Source organism: Sminthopsis crassicaudata, chromosome 4 (assembly GCF_048593235.1).
Source record: "Sminthopsis crassicaudata isolate SCR6 chromosome 4, ASM4859323v1, whole genome shotgun sequence".
NCBI classification, from domain to species: Eukaryota; Metazoa; Chordata; class Mammalia; order Dasyuromorphia; family Dasyuridae; genus Sminthopsis; species Sminthopsis crassicaudata.
In genome coordinates, this window is record NC_133620.1 from 318,272,794 (window position 1) to 318,293,512 (window position 20,719).

General features: G+C 33.8%; 1 protein-coding gene across 5 annotated transcripts in view; it reads left to right on the forward strand.

Annotated features, from left to right (window-relative positions):
• RPTOR (regulatory associated protein of MTOR complex 1) overlaps positions 1-20,719 on the forward strand; it is a 500,255-nt gene that overhangs the window by 377,722 nt on the left and 101,814 nt on the right. For all 5 annotated transcript variants that reach the window (XM_074260362.1, XM_074260363.1, XM_074260364.1 and 2 more), the window contains one exon: positions 2,142-2,260. In XM_074260362.1, coding sequence (XP_074116463.1) covers positions 2,142-2,260 — 119 coding nt within the window. The remainder of the gene's footprint in view (positions 1-2,141; positions 2,261-20,719) is intronic.

A 20,719-nucleotide genomic window follows, 5' to 3' on the forward strand; every position in this document is an offset into this window, starting at 1 on the left:
CTTGCTCTTATAATCCTATCTACTTCTTAGTCTTTCCCTCATTCTCCCATGTTTTTAAAAGCAGAGGGTTCATTATGTGAAGTCAAACTGAGATTGTTAGCATATGAGCTTACAACATTTTCACTGTCATAGCAATACAGGCTTACTATTATATGCTGCTTCAGATGCATCACTGAACTGAATCAGGACTATAAATCACATTTTCATTTTCAACCAAAAAAAAAAGAAAGAAAAGAAATGAAAGAGGGGAGTAAAATCTAAAGCAACATTCTAATGAGTTTGAGACATCCTTTAAAAATAATCCTTATGTTCTTATCTTGAAGAGGAATCAAATAACTGAGACTTTTGCTTTTATTTTTGTTTTTGATGGTTGACTAGTATACTTAATGCATGTGTAGGTGAAAATGTAATCCAATTCACCCATTACATCCCTTCTGTATATTGTAATAGATGATTCTAAAAAGTAGATTCTCTTCTCCCTACATTTGTTTTTTCTTCTTAAATAAAATAATAAAGTGCAGTTTCCTGGTGGTCTTAATGTAACATATCACAGAACCAGACACCTTAAGAGACCCCCTGCTAAGAGAGAAAGGTGAATTTCAGAGTATTTTCCAACGGTTTCTTAACTATTTTGACAGATTATTTTTCTCTTTCTCAGGATAATTTCCTAGGTCTTCTACTTTGAAGAGAGAAAAATATTAATTTGCCTGTTTAAGTTCTGGTATTCTTACTTTTTAAATTTAATCTCACTCCATTATTGTTTTACCTTGTACATAAAAATTATTATGGTAAGATTGAAAACAGGATGGTAATGTTGAGTTTACAAATTGTTGAATATAGGCTAACGTTGGAGAGCAACAGATATAGAATCCACTCATGATAACATCTGCTAAAAAACTTATTACATTTAAATATCTACCAGACATGTCAGAAAGATTCACTAGCATTCTGCTAATTAGCTATCCATTTAATATCACACATTTTAAAGTTTCGTTTTAATATCCTTTTCAGTAATGAACCAGAGCTCTTCATTTCAACAAATAAATTGCTTATCTCCCAAGTTAGGTAATGGGCTGCAGAAGAAAGGGTAAATTTTGTATACTCAACTTTGTCTTTTACTGTAATCCAACTTGAAGTCTGCTCCAACCAGATGGATTTATCATATGAATAGGTCTGTGAATAGTCTGTGAAAGGCCAAATCCATTTCTGCTTCATTTTTGTTTAAATTGCCCTTTCCTCTCTTGGCCTATTAAAATCCTACTTGGTGTTTCTTTTCTTCCCAATAGGTCCACCTTAAAGGCAGTAACCATGACTTCTATTCCTTTTTTCCTTTCTGATAACATTTACCACATAGTAGATACTTAGTAACATTAGTTGGGTTAAGTAAAGAGAATAAATGTATTTTAAATTAACAAATTGAAATGTTCAACATCTCATTCCTATGCTTCATCATGAAGTAGAAGTAACTGGACATCTTTGAAATCTCTTCCCATAGAGGTATCAGTTGTTGCTGATCCTATCAAACCAAAAGTCGTCAGGTAGATCCTCACTAGGTCTAGTCTAAGTTCACCAAGGCACAGCCCCCAAAAGTTGGAGCCTAGGGAAGATTGTTTTCGTTCTTATTCTTTCCTTTCTTCTTCATGAAAAGAATCTGCTCAGATGTGAAAGGGTGAAGGACAAATTTGAAGCATTGAGGTATACAAAATAATGACATCTAAAGAGCATGTTTTAATCCATGGAATTACCCTCATCAGATGAGGTATATATAAAATATAAAATAAAATTATTATTCTTGTCATTATCAATTTCAGAAAAACTAAGCTATCTTATAAAATGAGAATATTTCTTCTTTTTTCTCTCTGCTTTTTAACCCTAAATTTCAACCTTAAGAAATCATATACAAGCTTAACAAATAGATTGCATCAGCCAGTTTCACACTATGCTGTGTGTTGCAGATTTAGAATTTCTTAATTCCCAAGCCCTATTCAAGAACATAATACTGAAATCATTTGTCACTGTTTGACTCTTTCCAGTATTGTCATTTTGCAAGAAACTTACTTTCCCTAGAGACATCAGAAGAGGAACTACCAAGAAGTAACCTAATTCCAACATTTCTTTTTTATTTGTTTGTTTTTAATTAGGAGTTTCCTTCAATAGTGTTTACACACAAATTTGGAGAGTCCTACTACATCTGGCTGCTGACCCATATCCAGATGTTTCAGATTTGGCTATGAAAGTGCTCAACAGCATCGCCTATAAGGTAGGCCCATTGGTCCAGAATTACTTTTATTAAAGATCTTGAATTCTGTTTTTCATGTTTTTGTGAGTGTTTTATTAAGAGACTTGAAACTTATATAAAATTAGTAGTGATCTGTGGGTAAAAATCCTGACTCAGACATTGTGAATCCAAAGATTCTTTGTTGCTCTTTTCTTTTTTGTATACTTACTCAGTGTTACTTCTCAGTGACTCATTGTTTCTCCTCTTTCCTGGCTCACTCCAACCCTCCAACACCTTCTTCCCACCAAATCTAGATCCCTCTCTGATAAGAAGAACATATCTAAGAATGGCCATATCTAACAGAAGCAAGAAATGTGATTTGAATTCTTCTTGAACTAAATTAATTTTCCATAACCAAACTATATTTTGATCCATATTAGAAGGACTTAAATATTCAACAAACATTTATTAAACCAGCAGTATGGGCCAGACACTGTCCTTAGTGCTGGGAATACAAAGAAAGAGAAAAACACAATACCTGCCCCCAGGGATCTCACATTCTAATAAGAGAGATTATGTACCTTGAATCTTCAAGATTGATGGATGGTAAATGGGGCAGAAGCAGAAGAGAGGAAGCCAGGAAAGATTTTATAATTGATCCCATAGATAATAGGGAGCCACTACAGTTTCTTGAAGCCGGGAAACAGGGAGTAACACAGTTACTATTCCTAGTATATTTCTATTCTTTAGGAAAATCACTTTGGCATTTGAATGGAATTAGAAAGCTTTTAAAATGGTTTAGTTGAGGGATGATAAGTGCTTGACCTAAGGTGGTAGCTATATGTATAGAGAGGAGAAATTTTTTACACACTCACATGAAAGATGTGAAGGCTATAAGTAAAATTTAGCAACAGATTAGTGAGGAGTTAAGATGCCAGATCATCAAATCCCTTGTGAGCCTTGGTAACTTGGAGAATAGTGATACTTCTCAAAGTAATTGAGAACTTAAGTAAAGGGGAAAAAAATGAGTTTTGTTTTGAACATGTTGAGATTGGCATGCCTACAGCATAGACAATAAGAAATGTCTAGTATTAAATTGGAAATGTAGAATTGGAGCTTAGAAAATTAGAACTGGGAATCATCTTCCTAGAGATGGTAATAAGAGTCACCAAATGACCAGTCATCAAATGTAGTCATCAAAAAAGTTAAAACAAAAGAAGAAAAGCGGAAAGGCCAGGAAAGAGCACTGGGGAACACCCATGAGTGGTGGGGAATAACTTGGATAAATTCCAGCAAAAGAGAGTCAAGGAAGAGAGCATTATCCTGAAAACTATCTCTTCCTGAGAGTCAAGGAGGAACTAAGAGTTGGGGAAGATTTCTGAGTGATTTTAGATGAAGAAGAGGAGAAAGAGCAAACAGCTTCAGATTTTGAGATAAGTTATCCAGTAAAGTTCATAGCTAAGAGAATGGAAGAGAGAGTGAAAAAGTCTGGAATAGCTGCATGAGAATAGCTGCATTTGGAATAGTGGATGAGGTGGTTCATGAATGAAGAAGGTGTAGGATTGCCTTGTTACAGGTAGAGTCCAGTTGAGGACAGATAACAAATAGTGGTTTTGTAATTTTCTGCAGCTCCATTCCACAACATGTTAATAGAAGCCAAGGAGGCAGCATAATCTATGATGAGTAATCATCAACCTGGCATGAGGAACCCAAGATCAGAGTTTATCAATAAATGATTAACAGCAAATAAATGGTTGGTAGCAGGATTAGGAAGAAAGAGATTGAAGAATAGAGAGTAACATAGAGGTCAGCTACTTTGATTAAGAAAATATGGAGAGCACCAGCCTTGAATTTAGGAGGACCTGAGTTCAAATGTGACACTTAACACTTCCTAGCTGTGTGACCCTGGGCAAGTCACTTAACCCCAGCTTCAGGGGAAAAAAGAAAAGAAAAGAAAATATGGAGAGTATAATAAAGGTTATAGCCTGGAAAAGACTTGGAGTTTAAAGGATAAAAGGGAAGAAAAAGAACAGGGTTAGAGGTCATAAACCTTAGGAAGTGATGGCCTGATAAAATATTATGATCATAAAAAGGAATTGTAGAATTCTTAAACATGAAAGTGGGATATTTTGATGGTGATGACAAAATGAAGGGTGTGATCATCATGGGTGCAGCAGAAGTAAAATATAAAATTAGGTGAAAGGATTTTAGTAACCAAGCCTTTGACATTATAAATCATTGCTGTTGGCATCTGTATTATACATATGTAGTTCTTGTCTTCAAGAAGTTCATTTAACATTCTAGGCAGTCAGCACAACTAGAATCAGGAAGACCTGAGTTCAAACTTCATCTCAGATACTAACTGTTTGATCCTGGGAAGTCACTTAACCTCTGTCTTCCTAAGTTTTCTCAACTATAAAATGGAGATAATAATATCTACCTCATTAAGTAGTTGTAAAGATCAACTGAGATAATATATAGAAATATTATAAATAATTAAGACTAAGCACACTGCCTAGCACATAGTGGGTGCTATATAAATGCTTATTAACTTTCCCCAATAAAACATGGTTATGGCATACTTTAGTAAGAAAGCAATTTCTTTAGGCGAGTCATCCCTTTAGTAAGTTGAGAAAGATTTTTATATGGTTTTTTTTTTAATTATAGAGTTTCATTTCAGTTTCATTGTGATAGCTAACTATTTTGACCTGGTCATCAATATAAGAATACAATACTTTCCTATTATAGGACTCCATGTAACTTGGTCTTATCTTCCCAGTGCTTAGAAACCAAGTGGGTGGTACGTAAGATCATAGAAATTGGAGCTAGAAATATTTTTGAAGTCTTACCCAGCAAACTAAGGTCCAAAGAAGTTGAATGAACTGCACAGGGTCAAGCAGATATAATTAATAACAAGGGGTTTGAAACCCAGTTAAATACCCTGATTCAAAATCTTGTCCATTTCCCACAACTCATTTTACAAATGAGCCCTTAATTGTAAAAAGGAATAAGCAGAGGTGACAGGGCAGGGGAAGAAGAGACTACAGGGCCCCTGGATCCAGCTCAGTAGTTGTGATTCTATGTTCTTACAACACACTGACATTGTGACTTTGACTTGCCACAGCTTATGTATGTGTTTTATTGTCTCTGTTCTGCCCAGTCTCCTGCATGCCATCTTTTCCAACTGTTCAGAGATCAAAATCAGTTTCAGCTCCTATCAGAAACATGGAAGGAAGAAATATTTCATATAGAAATTATCTCCAGCAGGAAAGATATACTGTTGTTGTTCAGACAGGAAGTAAGGCTGAAGAAGGAGTTTTTAGTACTATATCAGATGATGTCAGTGCATATAAAGCTGTGAAGTCAGCCTGTACTAGTTGTTGCAAGAGAACTATTGCATCATCTAGAATTAAAGTGGCATCCTGTGTACCCATAAGCACCCCCTGTGTTTTTTTAAATAAGTATGCATAATGAAAATTGGCTTTTCATTTCTGATTAATAATGCTAATTATTTAGCTTTCTGACTAATAAGCATAAACTGTATCACATGCAAGATTGTGAACCAAGTTTTAATATCTTATCCTAGCAATTATTCTCTTTCCACGTAAAGAGAAAAAGAATAAGAATAATGCAGATTTTAAATCTGATTTCTTCAGGCTGGGCAAACCCTTTCTGGACCTTAGTTTTTCCACCTGTAAAATGAGAGGCTTGAACCAGATAACCTGCTCTGAGAGATCATACTGCATCCTAGAAACAGAAAATAAATGCTTTCACAAGACATTTTTCTCTGAATCCCCTGCCATCAGAAAGATAGCATTCTTCTAAAATATTATCTGATAACAAGTCAACCTGGAAATTTCCATTATGGATTATATATATTTGATTTTTTCATCACAGATGGGCCCTCCCACCCAGAACATTTAAGAAAGTCATCTTTCTGCTCTATCAATCTAAGTGAAAGAAAATTAAGTAACTTGAAAAGCCAAAATTATATGAAGAATAACAGCCAAATAGAGGTGATTTTTTTTTCTATTCCAGCATTGAGGAATCCTTTTTCAAAAAGAAAAATATAAAATATACTATTCTTCAGCTTTTCAAATTAAGAGTTTAGAATATAAAATCTATCAAGTGAATAAAACAAATAATGAAAAATACATTTCAGTTTCATATAATGGCATATTAAAGAAGAAAGACAGATGGTAGAGTGGGAAAGAGAAAGAAAGGAGAAGAAAAAGAGCCAGAGACAAAACACCTGGAAGAAATATAGACATAGTGCCAAGTAGACATTAATGGCTACACAACTGGTGTGAGCAAAGCTAGCTTAAGGGAGGGAAAAGACAAAAAAAAGAGATAAATGGATGCAAAAGACAAGAAAAAGAGATAAATGGATGCATAGTAGGATGTGTTCTAAATGTGTTCACATAGTCTACTGTTTATTTACAGTATACATTTAAATTAAGTTATCACCTATTATCATCTTAGTTGGAAATTCTAATGAACCTCTAATAATCTTAATTGAATCTTTCTGCATTTGGAAATAGTTTTCCCATTGTTATTTTTACTCCTCAAATTTGTTGGAAATAATTTTTCTTACATATGTTAAAGTTTTACACATATATTCAGAAATGATTTAAGTTTTTCAATTTTACATTCCAAATTTAGAATGCTTTGTAAATTTACAAACTATGGGTGCAAATCGCTGATATATAAAACCTTTTATACTGCCTTATTGTACCTTGAAAGATTAGAATACTACCTCACTTATTTATTGAATATTTATTAATTATACACCATGTATAACATTGTGCTCAGTACTTTGAGAGCTTTAAAAAAAGGTAAATAAATAGCTTACTTATAAGAGCTAATATTATAGTAGGAGAAAGAAATATTTGCATTTAATCAAATAACTCTTAAAACAATTAACTTGGGTTCTCAGGCCTTTGATTCCATTAGACTAAGGAATTCTCCATGTGAAAGCTCCCTTTACTAATCCAGATTCTGTCTACTGAAAAGAATTCACACCCCTTTCTTCTGAACTTCCATATTACTGATAGCCCCCTATCATCTTCCCAGTTTCCCAGGAATATTGCTGCACTATTCGTCTGACTCCTTCTTTTGCCAAGTTTTGTCATCTCTTCATAATATTTCATAGATCTATCCCTTCTTTTGATTCTGACAGCAATTGCTGTACTTCAGACCTCATTGCCTAAATGAATGCAGAAACCTCCTCCTTGTTTTTCCCTGTCACATGTTACTCACCACTTTATGCCATTGTACCCACCACAACAACCCTAGTGATTTTCCCAAAGTATTGGACTTTAGGATACCTCCCATAATAATACCCCCATAATCAATAAAATCCAATGTTTTCCAGTTGACTCAAAGATCAAAAGAAAGATCCTAAGACAAGAGATCATTTAAAATCCTTTATAAACCTAACTTTCCATCTTAATTGTTCCTGATTCCCTTCTACATACTCTACAACCAAATTGAACAACTTGGGATTCCTCTGCACTGACTACCTTCTGGACTGGCAATGCTTGCTCTCTAATTCACTTCTTAGTGTCCCTAATTTCCTTTGAGACTAAATTTGTCTAATCTTTCACAAGATATCTCTCATAGTCCTCTCCCTCCCTTCTTATTAGTACCTCTGAGACTACTCTCCATCTTTTCTCTGTACATCTTGTATGTGATTTTCATGCTTGTCTCCCATTGTAGAATACAAGCCCCTTAAAAGGGATAGAGACTAGTTTTGCCCAAAATACTTGATGGGTGATATATTTATTATGTAAGTCTTAAAGGAATTGCCTGGGGCTATTGAAAAGTTAAATGATTTGTCCAGCATCAGAGTTAGTATTTCTCATTCAATTAACAAGCCTCTTTTATTTGAGTTAAGCACTCTTATTACATTGTGCTAAATACTGGGGTTACTAAGAAATGTAAAAACAGTCTGTATCCTCAGATAGCTCTGGAGGAGCAAACATAACTACAGTTATTTTACACATAAGACATATATAAAGAACATAATCTTAAAAGGAAAATAGTAGGGAAGAAAAATGACTTGGAAAGGCCTATTACAGAAGACAGACTTTGAGCTGAGTCTTGAAACCAGAGATGGAAGTGAGAGAACATTCCAAGACATGGAAAGATAGACAGTGAAAAGCCAAGAGTTGTAACTCTTGTAATTATAATGCCATGTGTGAGAAACAAGAAAGCCTGGGGAAGTAAGACATAATTAAGAAAAAATAGGAAGGGTAAGGTTGTAAATGGTTTTAAATAGCCACACAAGGTTTTATATTTGATCCTGGAGGTAAGAGAAGCATTAAAGTTTGGTAGACCAAATCAGGGAGCTGAATCTTATTTTGTAGATGAAATATAAAGCAAGGTCCTTACCTGAGAAGGTAGCAGAAGTAGGTGCCATGAGCGCCCTTGAAAAGAAATGAATAAGTTTGGAATTCCTCTGTGAAGAGTGGAAGAATCAGCTGATTCCATAAACACAAATGAGTTACCTCTCCAAAGAAGGTCCAATTGAGATTGTGTAGTATATATTTGTAATGGGCCCAGTTGGCTTGATTTTGAAGTTTTCTTCAACTCCATTTGACAGCATATGAATAGGAAAGGAAGTAATTGAAAGCTGAGGTTTGGCAGTCTAATTGGTAACAAGACAAAGGAGAAAGGATTCAAGCACAGACGATTATATAGAGTATAACTGATTCACCAAGTGGTGGAATAGGAGAAGGAGAATGTAATCAGTATGAGAAAGATTGCTTAGGAAAAAATTAGAGAAGTAGAAGGAGGGATTTGAAATAATAGTTAAAACAAAGAACAGAATTAAGGATTCTAAGTTAGAAAGAAAAATCTCAAAGGCATGATTTTAACCCAGGGCTCACACTAGATCAAGAACAACCATGTATTTACATATCTGTCATATTGGCTCATAAAACAAAATGTAACATAAGCTCATACAAAGGATACAAATCATTTGTTATACAACTTTTGAAATGAGAAGGATTATTTCTACCTGTGGACACTAGAAAATTGTTCATGGATTTAGATGGCATTAGAATTAGGCTTGCAGAGAGAGATACAATTTCAGCAGATAAAGATAGGAGAAGGATATGCCAGGGATTAAGAACAATGTTAGTGAAGGCATAATGAGGGAAATAGAATACAATTAATATATTAATAATAGAATAGAATAGTAGAATATAATTATACTACATATATAATATAACAATATAGCAAGCTTATATAACATTTTAAGGTTTATAAAACTTAACATATAATTAATATATAATATAAAATCACATTTGATACAGCAACCCTCCAAAACAGATGCTAGTATTATCCCCATTTTAAAAATAAAGCTAAAACAGGCTAATTGACTTGCCCGAAATCACACAAGCTAGTTAAGGATCAAACTTCTTCTTGACCTTCTTCACCTCAAGTCCAACACTATATCTTAGCTATCTAGACAGTGTTGTTGGTATATCTATGACATATGTTTTGATTTGGCTAAATAATAAAAATAAATGAAGTGGTCTGATATAAGGAAAAGCTCCCAGAGTAGGCTGGAACATGAAAATTTGGAGGCCCTTTTTTATAGCAGTGCTAAAAATCTTGAACTTCTGTTCACTAAGAATTAGGCAAGAGAGTAAGACTATCTATGCTGATACTAATCTGAAAAATGACTTTGGCAGCAATGTGAAAAACGAATTGGAAAAAATAGATCCACAACCTAAAAATAAAAACTCTTATCCTAAATAAAAGAGAGAAGATAAATAGACATCTTTCAAAGCTATGGATATATAGAAAGTTCTTAACTAATCAGAAGATAAAGTGGGCAGTTTTGATTACATAAAATTGAAAAGCTTTTACACACAAAACCAATGCAGTTAGAATTAGAAAGAAAACAGTTAATTGAAAATAAAGTCTCTGCATCAGATTTTTCTGCTAAGGTCTCATATGTAAGATATGTTTATCTACACAATCAAGAACAGTAGCTGCTTTAAGAACTCTGGTCTATGCATTCCCAAAATAATTCCAGAGAACCAATGAAAAATGCTACCCATCTTTGAACTAAGGTGGACAGATTATTCAAATGGAGACATACATTCTTGGACATGACTAATGTGTGAATTTATTTTGCTTGACTATGCATATATGTTGCAAAGGTTTTGTTGTTCTTTTTTTTAAATTTTTTTTATCCTGGTGGGAAAGAGGGAGAAAGAGATACAAGAGAAAAAAATTTTTAAAAATTTTAATTAATTTTTAAGGGTGTTTTTTTGTTTTTGTTTTTGTTTTTGTTTTTTGCTGAGGCAATTGGGATTAAGTGACTTATCCAGGGTCAAACAGCTAGGAAGTGTTAAGTGTATGATACCAGATTTGAACTCAGGTCCTCCTGACTTCAAGGCTGGTACTCTATCTACTATACCACCCAGTTGCCCTTAAAAGAATTTTAAAACACGCAATTTTCAAAATAAGAAGTGCCAGCTATTGTTAATAGGGTTATTTTTTTTAGTGCCACTAATCATTAATAATAATAAAAATGCAAATGAAAACAACTCTGATCTTCCTTCTCAGAACCATCAGATTATCAAAAATTCCAGAAAAAGAAAATCATAATTATTGGAGGGATTGATAAAAGCAATGAATTGATCCAATGAGTCTTGAAAGCAATTTCAAATTATATCCTGAAATTTCACTAAACTCTGATCATTCAATACCACTGCTAAGCTTATTCACCCAGAATTCAAAGAAAGAGACCCATATTACCAAAAAAAAAAAGTTATAGGTATCCATTTTTGTGAAAACAAATAACTCGAAAAGTGAGTATCTATTAATTGAAGACTAGCCAAATGATATATGGATTCTTATACCATTAAAAAATTGGGGATGTGGACCCATACTTAACACCATATACCAAGATAAGATCAAAATGGGTCTATGATTTAGGCATAAAGAATGAGATCATACATAGATTAGAGGAACAGAGGATAGTTTACCTCTCAGACTTGTGGAGGAGGAAGGAATTTATGACCAGAGGAGAACTAGAGATCATTATTGATCACAAAATAGAAGATTTTGATTACATCAAATTAAAAGGCTTTTATACTAACAAAATTAATTCAAACAAGATTAGAAGGGAAGTAACAAATTGAGAAAATATTTTTACGGTTAAAGGTTCTGATAAAGGCCTCATTTCCAAAATATATAGAGAACTGACTCTAATTTATAAGAAATCAAACCATTCTCCAATTGATAAATGGTCAAAGGATATGAACAGATAATTCTCAGATGATGAAATTAAAACTATTTCCACTCATATGAAAGAGTGTTCCAAATCACTACTGATCAGAGAAATGCAAATTAAGACAACTCTGAGATACCACTACACACCTGTCAGATTGGCTAAGATGACAGGAACAAATAATGATGAATGTTGGAGGGGATGTGGGAAAACTGGGACACTGATGCATTATTGGTGGAGTTGTGAAAGAATCAAACCATTCTGGAGAGCAATCTGGAACTATGCCCAAAAAGTTATCAAACTGTGCCTACCCTTTGATCCAGCAGTGCTACTACTGGGCTTATATCCCAAGGAAATACTAAAGAAGGGAAAGGGACCTGTATGGGCCAAAATGTTTGTGGCAGCTCTTTTTGTAGTGGTTAGAAACTGGAAAATGAATGTATGTCCATCAATTGGAGAATGGTTGGGTAAATTGTGGTATATGAATGTTATGGAATATTATTGCTCTGTAAGAAATGAGTAGCAGGATGAATACAGAGAGGCTTGGAGAGACTTAACATCAACTGATGCTGAGTGAAATGAGCAGAGAACCAGGAGATCACTATACACTTCAACAACGATATTGTATGAAGATATATTCTAATTGAAGTGGATATCTTCAACATAGAGAAGATCCAATTCGGTTCCAGTTGATCAATGATGGACAGAAACAGCTACACCCAGAGAAGGAACATTGGGAAATGAGTGTAAAATGTTTGCACTATTGTCTTTCTACCCAGGAAATCCAATTCTTACCGTGCAACAAGAAATTTGGTTTTACACACATATATTGTATCTAGGATATACTTTAACACATTTATTATGTATGGGATTGCCTGTCATCTAGGGGAGGGAGTAGAGGAAGGGAGGGGAAAATTTGGAAAAGTGAATAATGTTGTAATGTTGTAATAATGTTGTAAAAAGGGATAATGTTGTAAAAAAAATTACCCAGGCATATGTACTGTCAAAAAAAATTATAATTATAAAATTAATTTTAAAAAAAATGAGGTGAAGAAAAAAAATTTTAAAATTAAAAATTGGGGATGTAATAAGGAAGGAAGGAAAGAAGAAAGGAAGAATGGAAGGAAGGAAAGGAAGAATGAGAAAGGGACGGAGGAAGGAAGATTAGAACATTTAAAAATATACAAAAGAGTACATACTGAAACAGAGCAATTTGTCATTATCACATCAAATTTAATATACTTTTTAAAAAGCACACTGTCTTATAGAAGTCCATAGTTTATATATAAATACATTTTTGCATATTGAAATGTTTATGTTTCCAAATGTTTGTCACTTTCATAATTTAAAAAAATAAAAATTTTAATAGAAGAGTTTAGAAAAGCTAGAAGCCATATTTTGGTAGTACATTTCAGTGGTTATGATGGGTCTGAATGAAAACATTGGCAGCTGAGAGGAAAGGAGTAGATGTGAAAGGCATGATGATTGTTATATCAATAGCATTCGACAGCTGATTAAATATATTTAATAAGAAAGAGGAAAGACACTGAAGTTTGAAGAATGGGTAACTGACTTGCAAGGATAGAATTATTAACAAAAAATGAGAATTCAGAAAGAAGAGCAAATTTGGTGACAAAAATTACAATTTGAAACCAAACCAGCTTTGTAGTTTTGAACTTTTTTTATTAATTAAACTCAGATTGTTGTTGGTTCAGCCAAGTCATAGTAAAGTTAAAATTTTTTAAATCCTTTAGTAAAATCACAACTAGAATAGAAAGGCTAATATTCATTTCAAATTTAAAATTTTATATTTGAGTGTATTTTATGTCCCTGACAGATAGCTAGAACACACAGTCAAATTATTTTAGCCCCACCTAGACCTATCTATGATATTTCTAAAAAACAAGTGCACGGATCTTTTAGCTTATTGATCTCAAGATATGCTCCTCATGAAAATCATTTCTCCATATATCATAATACAAGGATAGTTTTTCTACAAAGTTTACACATTGCTATACCAAAAAAAGAAAATTTTGTAGTTAATTTAGGTTTGTTAAAATTCTATTTCACAATTAAGCATATTTAATTTATCTCTTTGAGCAAAAGCAGCAATCTCTGGTCTCAATGAGTTTATACTCTTTTACAGGAGGATATCACATATATAAATATATGAAAGTAACCATGAAACTTTTATTTGCATAATGTCATTAGATCATAGGAAAAATCCAGACAAGTATGATAAAAATATTTGAGAAGGCCAGGATTAGTTTTAGCTGGAAAGAACTAAAGAATTTTCAGAGAAAAGGTGACATCTGACTTGAGCCTTAAAGGAAGTTGGAGGATTTCAGCAGGCTAAGCTCCAGGGGCATGTTGTTCAGCTAGTACAAAAACATGGAGGTAAGAGAGGAAGACAGGGTGTGATCAGGGAGTTTGGCTGGAATATAAAATGTTTTAAAGGAGGTATTGTGAAGTTAATCTAAAAGGGTCAATTTGTACCACATTATGTAGTACCTGAAATACTAAACTATCCTTTATATTTTATTTTCTAGGCAATAGGAAGCTACTAAGATTTTTGAATCAAACTTTCCTTCATCTCTAAGAGAACTAGAACATTCAAGTCCTCCAAGTTCTAAAATTATATGATTTTGGTGAATCATTTACTGAGGTGATTCTGTTTTTTATGACCTCTGGTTTCACTTTTAACTCCAAATCTATGGTTTGATGAACTCTGGACTATTTTAATTCAACAAATAATTGAATTAGTACAAAATATTTCAGTGTTAGAAAAATTGCTTTGGATATGAGGAAGTATAGGTGTGGGGTACCATATATTGTCAGGCTTAGGTGCTAAATCACTTTTTTCCCTCTTTTTCATTCTTTGTTACAAGCAATGGCTCTCTGAGGAAGGGATTATGGAAAGATGCATTTGAAGGTGAAGGTGATGCCAAAACAAAAGATATTAATAAAAGTTTTTAAAAGACTGATTTAGCAGTGAGGGAAAGATTCTAAAAGATAGAGACAGAAAGACCAGCCAGAAGATGATTACAGTATCTAAAAGAATGGCCATAAAAGTCCAATATAAGAGAGAGGTACTAGAATTGAAAGCTCTATCTCTTGTGTTCCTTATTCCCCTGTCTATTATTAGGAGAATATACTCCTAAGCCATTACTCCTTTTTTATTATTATTATATTCCTTTTCTAATGCTATTTTCAGTCCTTATTGCACAATTATCATTCAACAACCTTGCCATCTTTGAGATTCACCTACATAATGGGATTGTGAGATAGAAACATCTTAACCCTAAAGCATATCTGGATCTAGGACCTAATAGATGTCGGGATGCTCTCCTCTTGTGTCAATTTTTACACATTCATGCCTTCTCAATCTGTGTGATTGTTGTCCTTTTATTTAGAAATTCTTCTATTGACATTCCAAAGACTTATTTTTTAAGTCTTCTTATATTTCATAGATGCCAGTGTAACACTTGGGCCTCTGTCTCTCTTCCTGTATGATAGGCTCCACCATTTTTTTCAGGCAGCCATATTCATAATGTTCTTTTATACTACTTATCCTGAAAATCCCACTTTTTGCAAAATTCTACTTATATTCATCATACATCGTTTTGTTAATCTTTGGGTCACCTCAAATTTTGATCCTTCTACAATTTGAATGCTTCATGCTATATTTGGCAACCACAAAACTACTAACATCACCAGGTGAATATTAGTTTAGAAAAATAGATCTTGCTGTCAAACAACAATTTGGGATGATTGAAAGTGTTGTGTAGTTTCCCAAATTTAATCCAGCCTACTCTCCTCCTCTTCAGTTCTGGGTTTATCTCATTGTCCATGGTGTCATAATCTGGGCAACATGTGTCCTCCTTCAACTCAGTTTTCTCTGTATGAGTTGTTCAGCTTATCTTGTTTTGGGTGGCCTTGGATCTTTTTGAAAAAGTGCTGCAGTATTTTTGATTTCCTTCACAGATTAATTGTACATTATTTCAAAGTCTGATTCTTTTTGTACAGCAAAATAGCTATATGGACATGTATGCATATATTGTATTTAACTTATACTTTAACATAATTAACATGTATTGGTCAACCTGCCATCTGGGGGAAAGGGTGGGGGGAAGGAGAGAGAAAATTGGAACAAAAGGTTTTGAAATTGTCAATACTGAAAAATTACTCATGCATATATCGTGTAAATAAAAAGCTGTAATTTAAAAAAAAAGAGGAAGTGCTGCAGTAAGCAAAGAGCTGGATGGAGTCAGAATAACATCTCTAAACAAAATTATCTTTTGATGGTACCACCATTTTTACACTCACTCTGAGTCTAAACTTTAGAACCAGCTTTGACTTTTCTCTCTTTCAGCCCTATGTCCTGCCAAAGACTATAGAATCTCTCTTAAATAGCTCTTCAATTTATCCCCCCCCTTCTTTCCATCCTCTTTGCTATTACTATATTTCAAATACTTACTACCTTTTAATTGGACTAATAGTAGCCTCCCAATGAATTTCTCTAGGAACAGTCCTTTTTTTTTTTTTATCAGTTTCTCACACTTCTTCCAAAACAATATTTCTAAAACACATCTGACTGTATTACTCCTTTACTCAAACCCTTCTACATCTCTCTTATTAGTCTAAAGAAAATGTGCATTCTTTCACCAGGCATTCAAGGTATCCTTACATCCAGACCTCTCTCACACCATCATTTTTCAAATGGAATCACTTTAAAATTCTTATATCACAATATAAATGTTAGCTATTATATAGTGTTATGGTTATGATTCATTAATATTGGGAACTTCTGATGATGCACACCTTTGCTAATGTGCATCAACTATATCTCATCAACTTATGAGAGTGAGAAATTAATGACTTTGCATAGGATTAATCAGTTGGTATTTATCAGAAATGGAACCTGAATCTAAGTCTAATGGCTTTACAGCTCCCTTTCTCTCCCCTGTGCAATGCTGCCTGTCTGAGGCATTACAATTATATATACTCTTACTAGTATACGCAAGCTAAGATGAATCCTTTACTTTCCCTTCAGGAATCAATATAGTGAATCCATATCCTAAAATAATAATAATAATAACTAGAAAGTCTAATAGAACAAACTCAAATAAAAATGGCAGTCACTAAACTTTATAAAAGCATCCCTGCAAGCTTCATATTCACTTGGAAAACCAATCATTATTTATGTTTTTTTGGTTGCAAGTTTCTTTTAGGCAGCACTCATGAGCGCTATGGGCTCCCTGTTTGATTCCATTTTGCTGGAACACCTGCTGTCTTTAAGGTAACATACCTAAAAGCTTATTTTACTAGCTTAAAAATGGAGTGTTTCCGACCCATTCAGTGAAATTGATTTGTTATTTCTCTTTGCTGCTGGACTTAGACATATAGCCTTTATATTTTTTCTATGTGATAACATATTATCCTAGTGATAGCAATTCCACATTGAATTGACTACTATAGGGGCAGCTAGGTGGCGCAGTGGATAGAGCACCAGCCCTGAATTCAGGAGGACCTGAGTTCAAATCTGGTCTCAGACACTTAACACTTTCTAGCTGTGTGACCCTGGGCAAGTCACTTAACCCCAGCCTCAGAGAAAAAAAAAAATTAAATTAAATGTAACTATGCTAAAGGAATTAGTGGTTCCATTTTGTACCCAAAGGCTTGTGCCTTTTTATTTTGGATTAATAAAGATTATTTCTTGAGGCACTTGTTCTTCTCATTTTACATTTCTCATATAGACTAAGTAGCTAGGTAGTTTGGTGGATTCAGTACTGCACTTAGAATCAAGAAGACCTAAGTTTCAATATGACACTTATTAGCTGTGTGACCCTAGGCAAATCCCTTATCTACTCTCTTGGTTTCATTTTCCCCATCTCTACCATTGCTGTAAGAACCAAATGAGATAATATATAAAATGCCTTACAAACTTAAAGTGCTATATAAATGCTAACTGGCATCAGCATTCCATGGCAGCTAATGCACCCATATCCATTGCAGAGGATAAAGAAGTAGGGAAGTTACATGAGCACCTTGACACAACTCATCAAACTAATTATTTTAATACTTTGTGACTTCAATAAGAAGCTAGGACCAAGAGAATATAGCAACAGCAACAACAATCTGGAATATGTGCTTAGACATCCAAGAATGAAAGAGGCCAAAGATTTCTTAAGCAAAGCTGAAAAAATCTTGATTCCATACAAAGGAATGTTTTTTTTTTTATAAATTTATAAATTATCAGCAGATTTAAACATTCTAGAGTACAGTAGCAAAAAAAAAAAAAAAAGATTGTTACAGCAAACTATAAAGTTTTTCATTTGGTTTTTATTATTGTTTTAAATTTAACAGTTTTTAAAAATAACTTTTTTCTGTTTTTTTTTTCATTTCTGTCACAATCCTTACTATCTCCCCCCAATATCAACTTTCTCTTGCATCACATAAAGGTAGTCAAGCCATATAATTCACTACATTGTCTATATTTCAGAATCTGTTTAATTCTGTTCCTCTGTGCCCATCATCATTTTTCCAACTTGTGGCTAACAACATCACTCTTCTCTAGTTATGATCGATTGCTCTGGTATGTTTTCAAAGTTGTTTTTTCTTATGGTATTATATAAATTGTTTTCCTGCTTCAACCCTTTTCATACTGCATCAGTTCACCTCTTTGTGGTTTCTCTGAATTGATACGTATTATGATAGAATAACTTTCCATCACATTCACATAGCATAATTGTTCAACTAGTTCCCAATTATGGGGCATCCTTTGTTTCCAGTTTTTTGTTACCAAAAAAAAATACTCCTTTAAATATTTTTGAGTGTATAAGTTTCACCCTTTTGAATGATGGCTTTCTCTGGTATTTATAGGGGTTATTGGGTCAACAGACCCAATTTATTGCTTTTTTTTTTTTTTAATTTATTCTATTTATTTTTTTGCTGAAGTAATTGGGGTTGTGACTTGTCCAGGGTCACACAGCTAATAAATGTCTAAGACCAGATTTGAACTCAGGTCCTCCTGACTTTAGGGCTAGTGCTCTATCCACTGCACCACATAGCTGCACCATTTATTGCTTTTTAAAAAATATTTCCAAATTGTTTTCCAGAGTGGTTACATCCAACAAGTCATTTGTATTCTTATCCTTCCAGAGCTCTTTCTTTTTTTTTTATTTTTTAAATTATAGCTTTTTATTTACAAGATGGGTAATTTTGTTCCAATTTTTCCCCTCCTTCCCCCCAGCCCACATGGCAAGTTGGCCAATACATGTTAAATATGTTAAAGTATATGTTAAATACAATATATGGATACATGTCCATACAGTTATTTTGCTGTACAAAAAGAATCAGACTTTGAAATAATGTACAATTAACCTATGAAGGAAATCCAAAATGCAGGCAGACAAAAATAGAGGGATCGGGAATTGTATATTTGGGTGCCAAAATGTGAAGGTCCAGGCCAGCTTCTCTGAAGGGCTCAGAATAAGTCCTTGTCAGGATAGGCAAAAGTCTTTGCCCCATGTCAGGTGCCAAAGTGTAAAGTCCTGTCGTCTCTAAGTTATAATCCTTCTCTGGGAGGAGATCTCTTTTCTATAAAATCTTTTCCTCTGTGCCATCTAAACTCAATCCCTCCTCTCCAGGCTCAATGTTGCCTCTTTTATTGTCGCAGAGAATGAGCTAGTGAGAACTAAACGAGGCCTGGGAAAATACTTCAACCAATGAACTTGCTTTACTTAAAGGTGCAAACTTCTTTTAAACATGTAAACTCTACCTCAGAAGTCCAAAGGTGTAAACTCCCTTCAAAGGCCTGAACCAAAGGTGTGAATTCTGAGCCAGAGAATTGCCCAGACAACCTGAGTTATCACCTTGTAATCCTAACATCATGTAGTGGCTCATACTCATTTCCCAGAGTACAATTCATTACTGGAACTGATTTGATTCATCTCATTGTTGAAGAGGGCCACCTCCATTGGAATTGATCATCATATATTATTGTTGTTGAAGTATATAATGATCTTCTGGTCCTGCCTTAAAGAGCTCTTTCAACAATTGTCATTTTCCTGTTTTTGTCATCTTTGCTAATCTGATGGGTATGGATAGAACAATTTATATTTCTCTTATTTTGGAGATTTTTAATATTGATAGCTTTTATTTCCGTATTAGAAATCTGCCTCTTAGTATTCTTTGACAGCTTATTTTCTGGGGAAAGAGCTGAACAACATTACAGTAAGTAAAATGAAGTGCATCTTACCAGAATGAATATGACTGAGTATCAATCTAAGAGTTTTTCCAGTCAGCTATTTGTAGAAGTAGGTCATCTCCTAGTTAAAGAAAAGGTCAGAATCAGTGTCAAAATAGAAGAAATAAAGTTTGAAAAATGGCATTCTATTAGTAAATAATGTCAGAACCTCTAACATATTTTTAAATAAGTGGTTAACTGCAAAATCATAAGTAGACAAAAGTAAAGAAACTTTTAACTGATACAAAACAATTAACAAAATGAGAAGGACAAAAAGATTCAAGATACCACCAAAAACTTGTTCTTGTTCTTTTTGCCAAGTAGAAAGATGTGGTAGCCAAGGACACCATTTTTAGAAGATGGGCTCATTTATAACACATTACAAACACAATAATAATTATTCACATTTGTCTAGTGCTTCATATATGTATATTTTTCCCTAATTGGTTCCCTGTCTCACCTCCCACAGAAGCTATTCCAAACCTCCTCTTGGACCTTGCCTCTTACTTTACTGAGAAAATTGAGGCTATTTGACGTGAGCTTCTTCTTTTCTCCTTCTTCATTTCAAAACCCTCTTTCAGCATTTCCTTCTCTCTCCTTTTATCCAATCTCTGACAATGAGATGTTCATTATCCTTGCTAAAAACCAGCCCCTCTACATGTGCATTAATCCTATTCCCTCCCATTTTCTCCCAAAAAATCGCATACTCAATCACCTCTTAAATCTTCAAGCTATCCTTATGTACTGATACCTTCCCTACTACTTTCAAACATTTCCTTTCAAAATCCTTGAAAAACTTTCCCTAGACTCCATCATCCCCTCAAGGTGTTATCCTATATCACTCCTCTTTTTCTCAATGAAACTTTAAAATGTTTTTTATACTTGCTGCCTTGGTTTCTTCTCTTCTCATTTGCTCCTCAACCCTTTACAATCTGGCATCTGATTGCATCATTCATCTAAAATAGATTTCTTCAAAGTTGTCAAGAGTCACTGAATTTGAAAT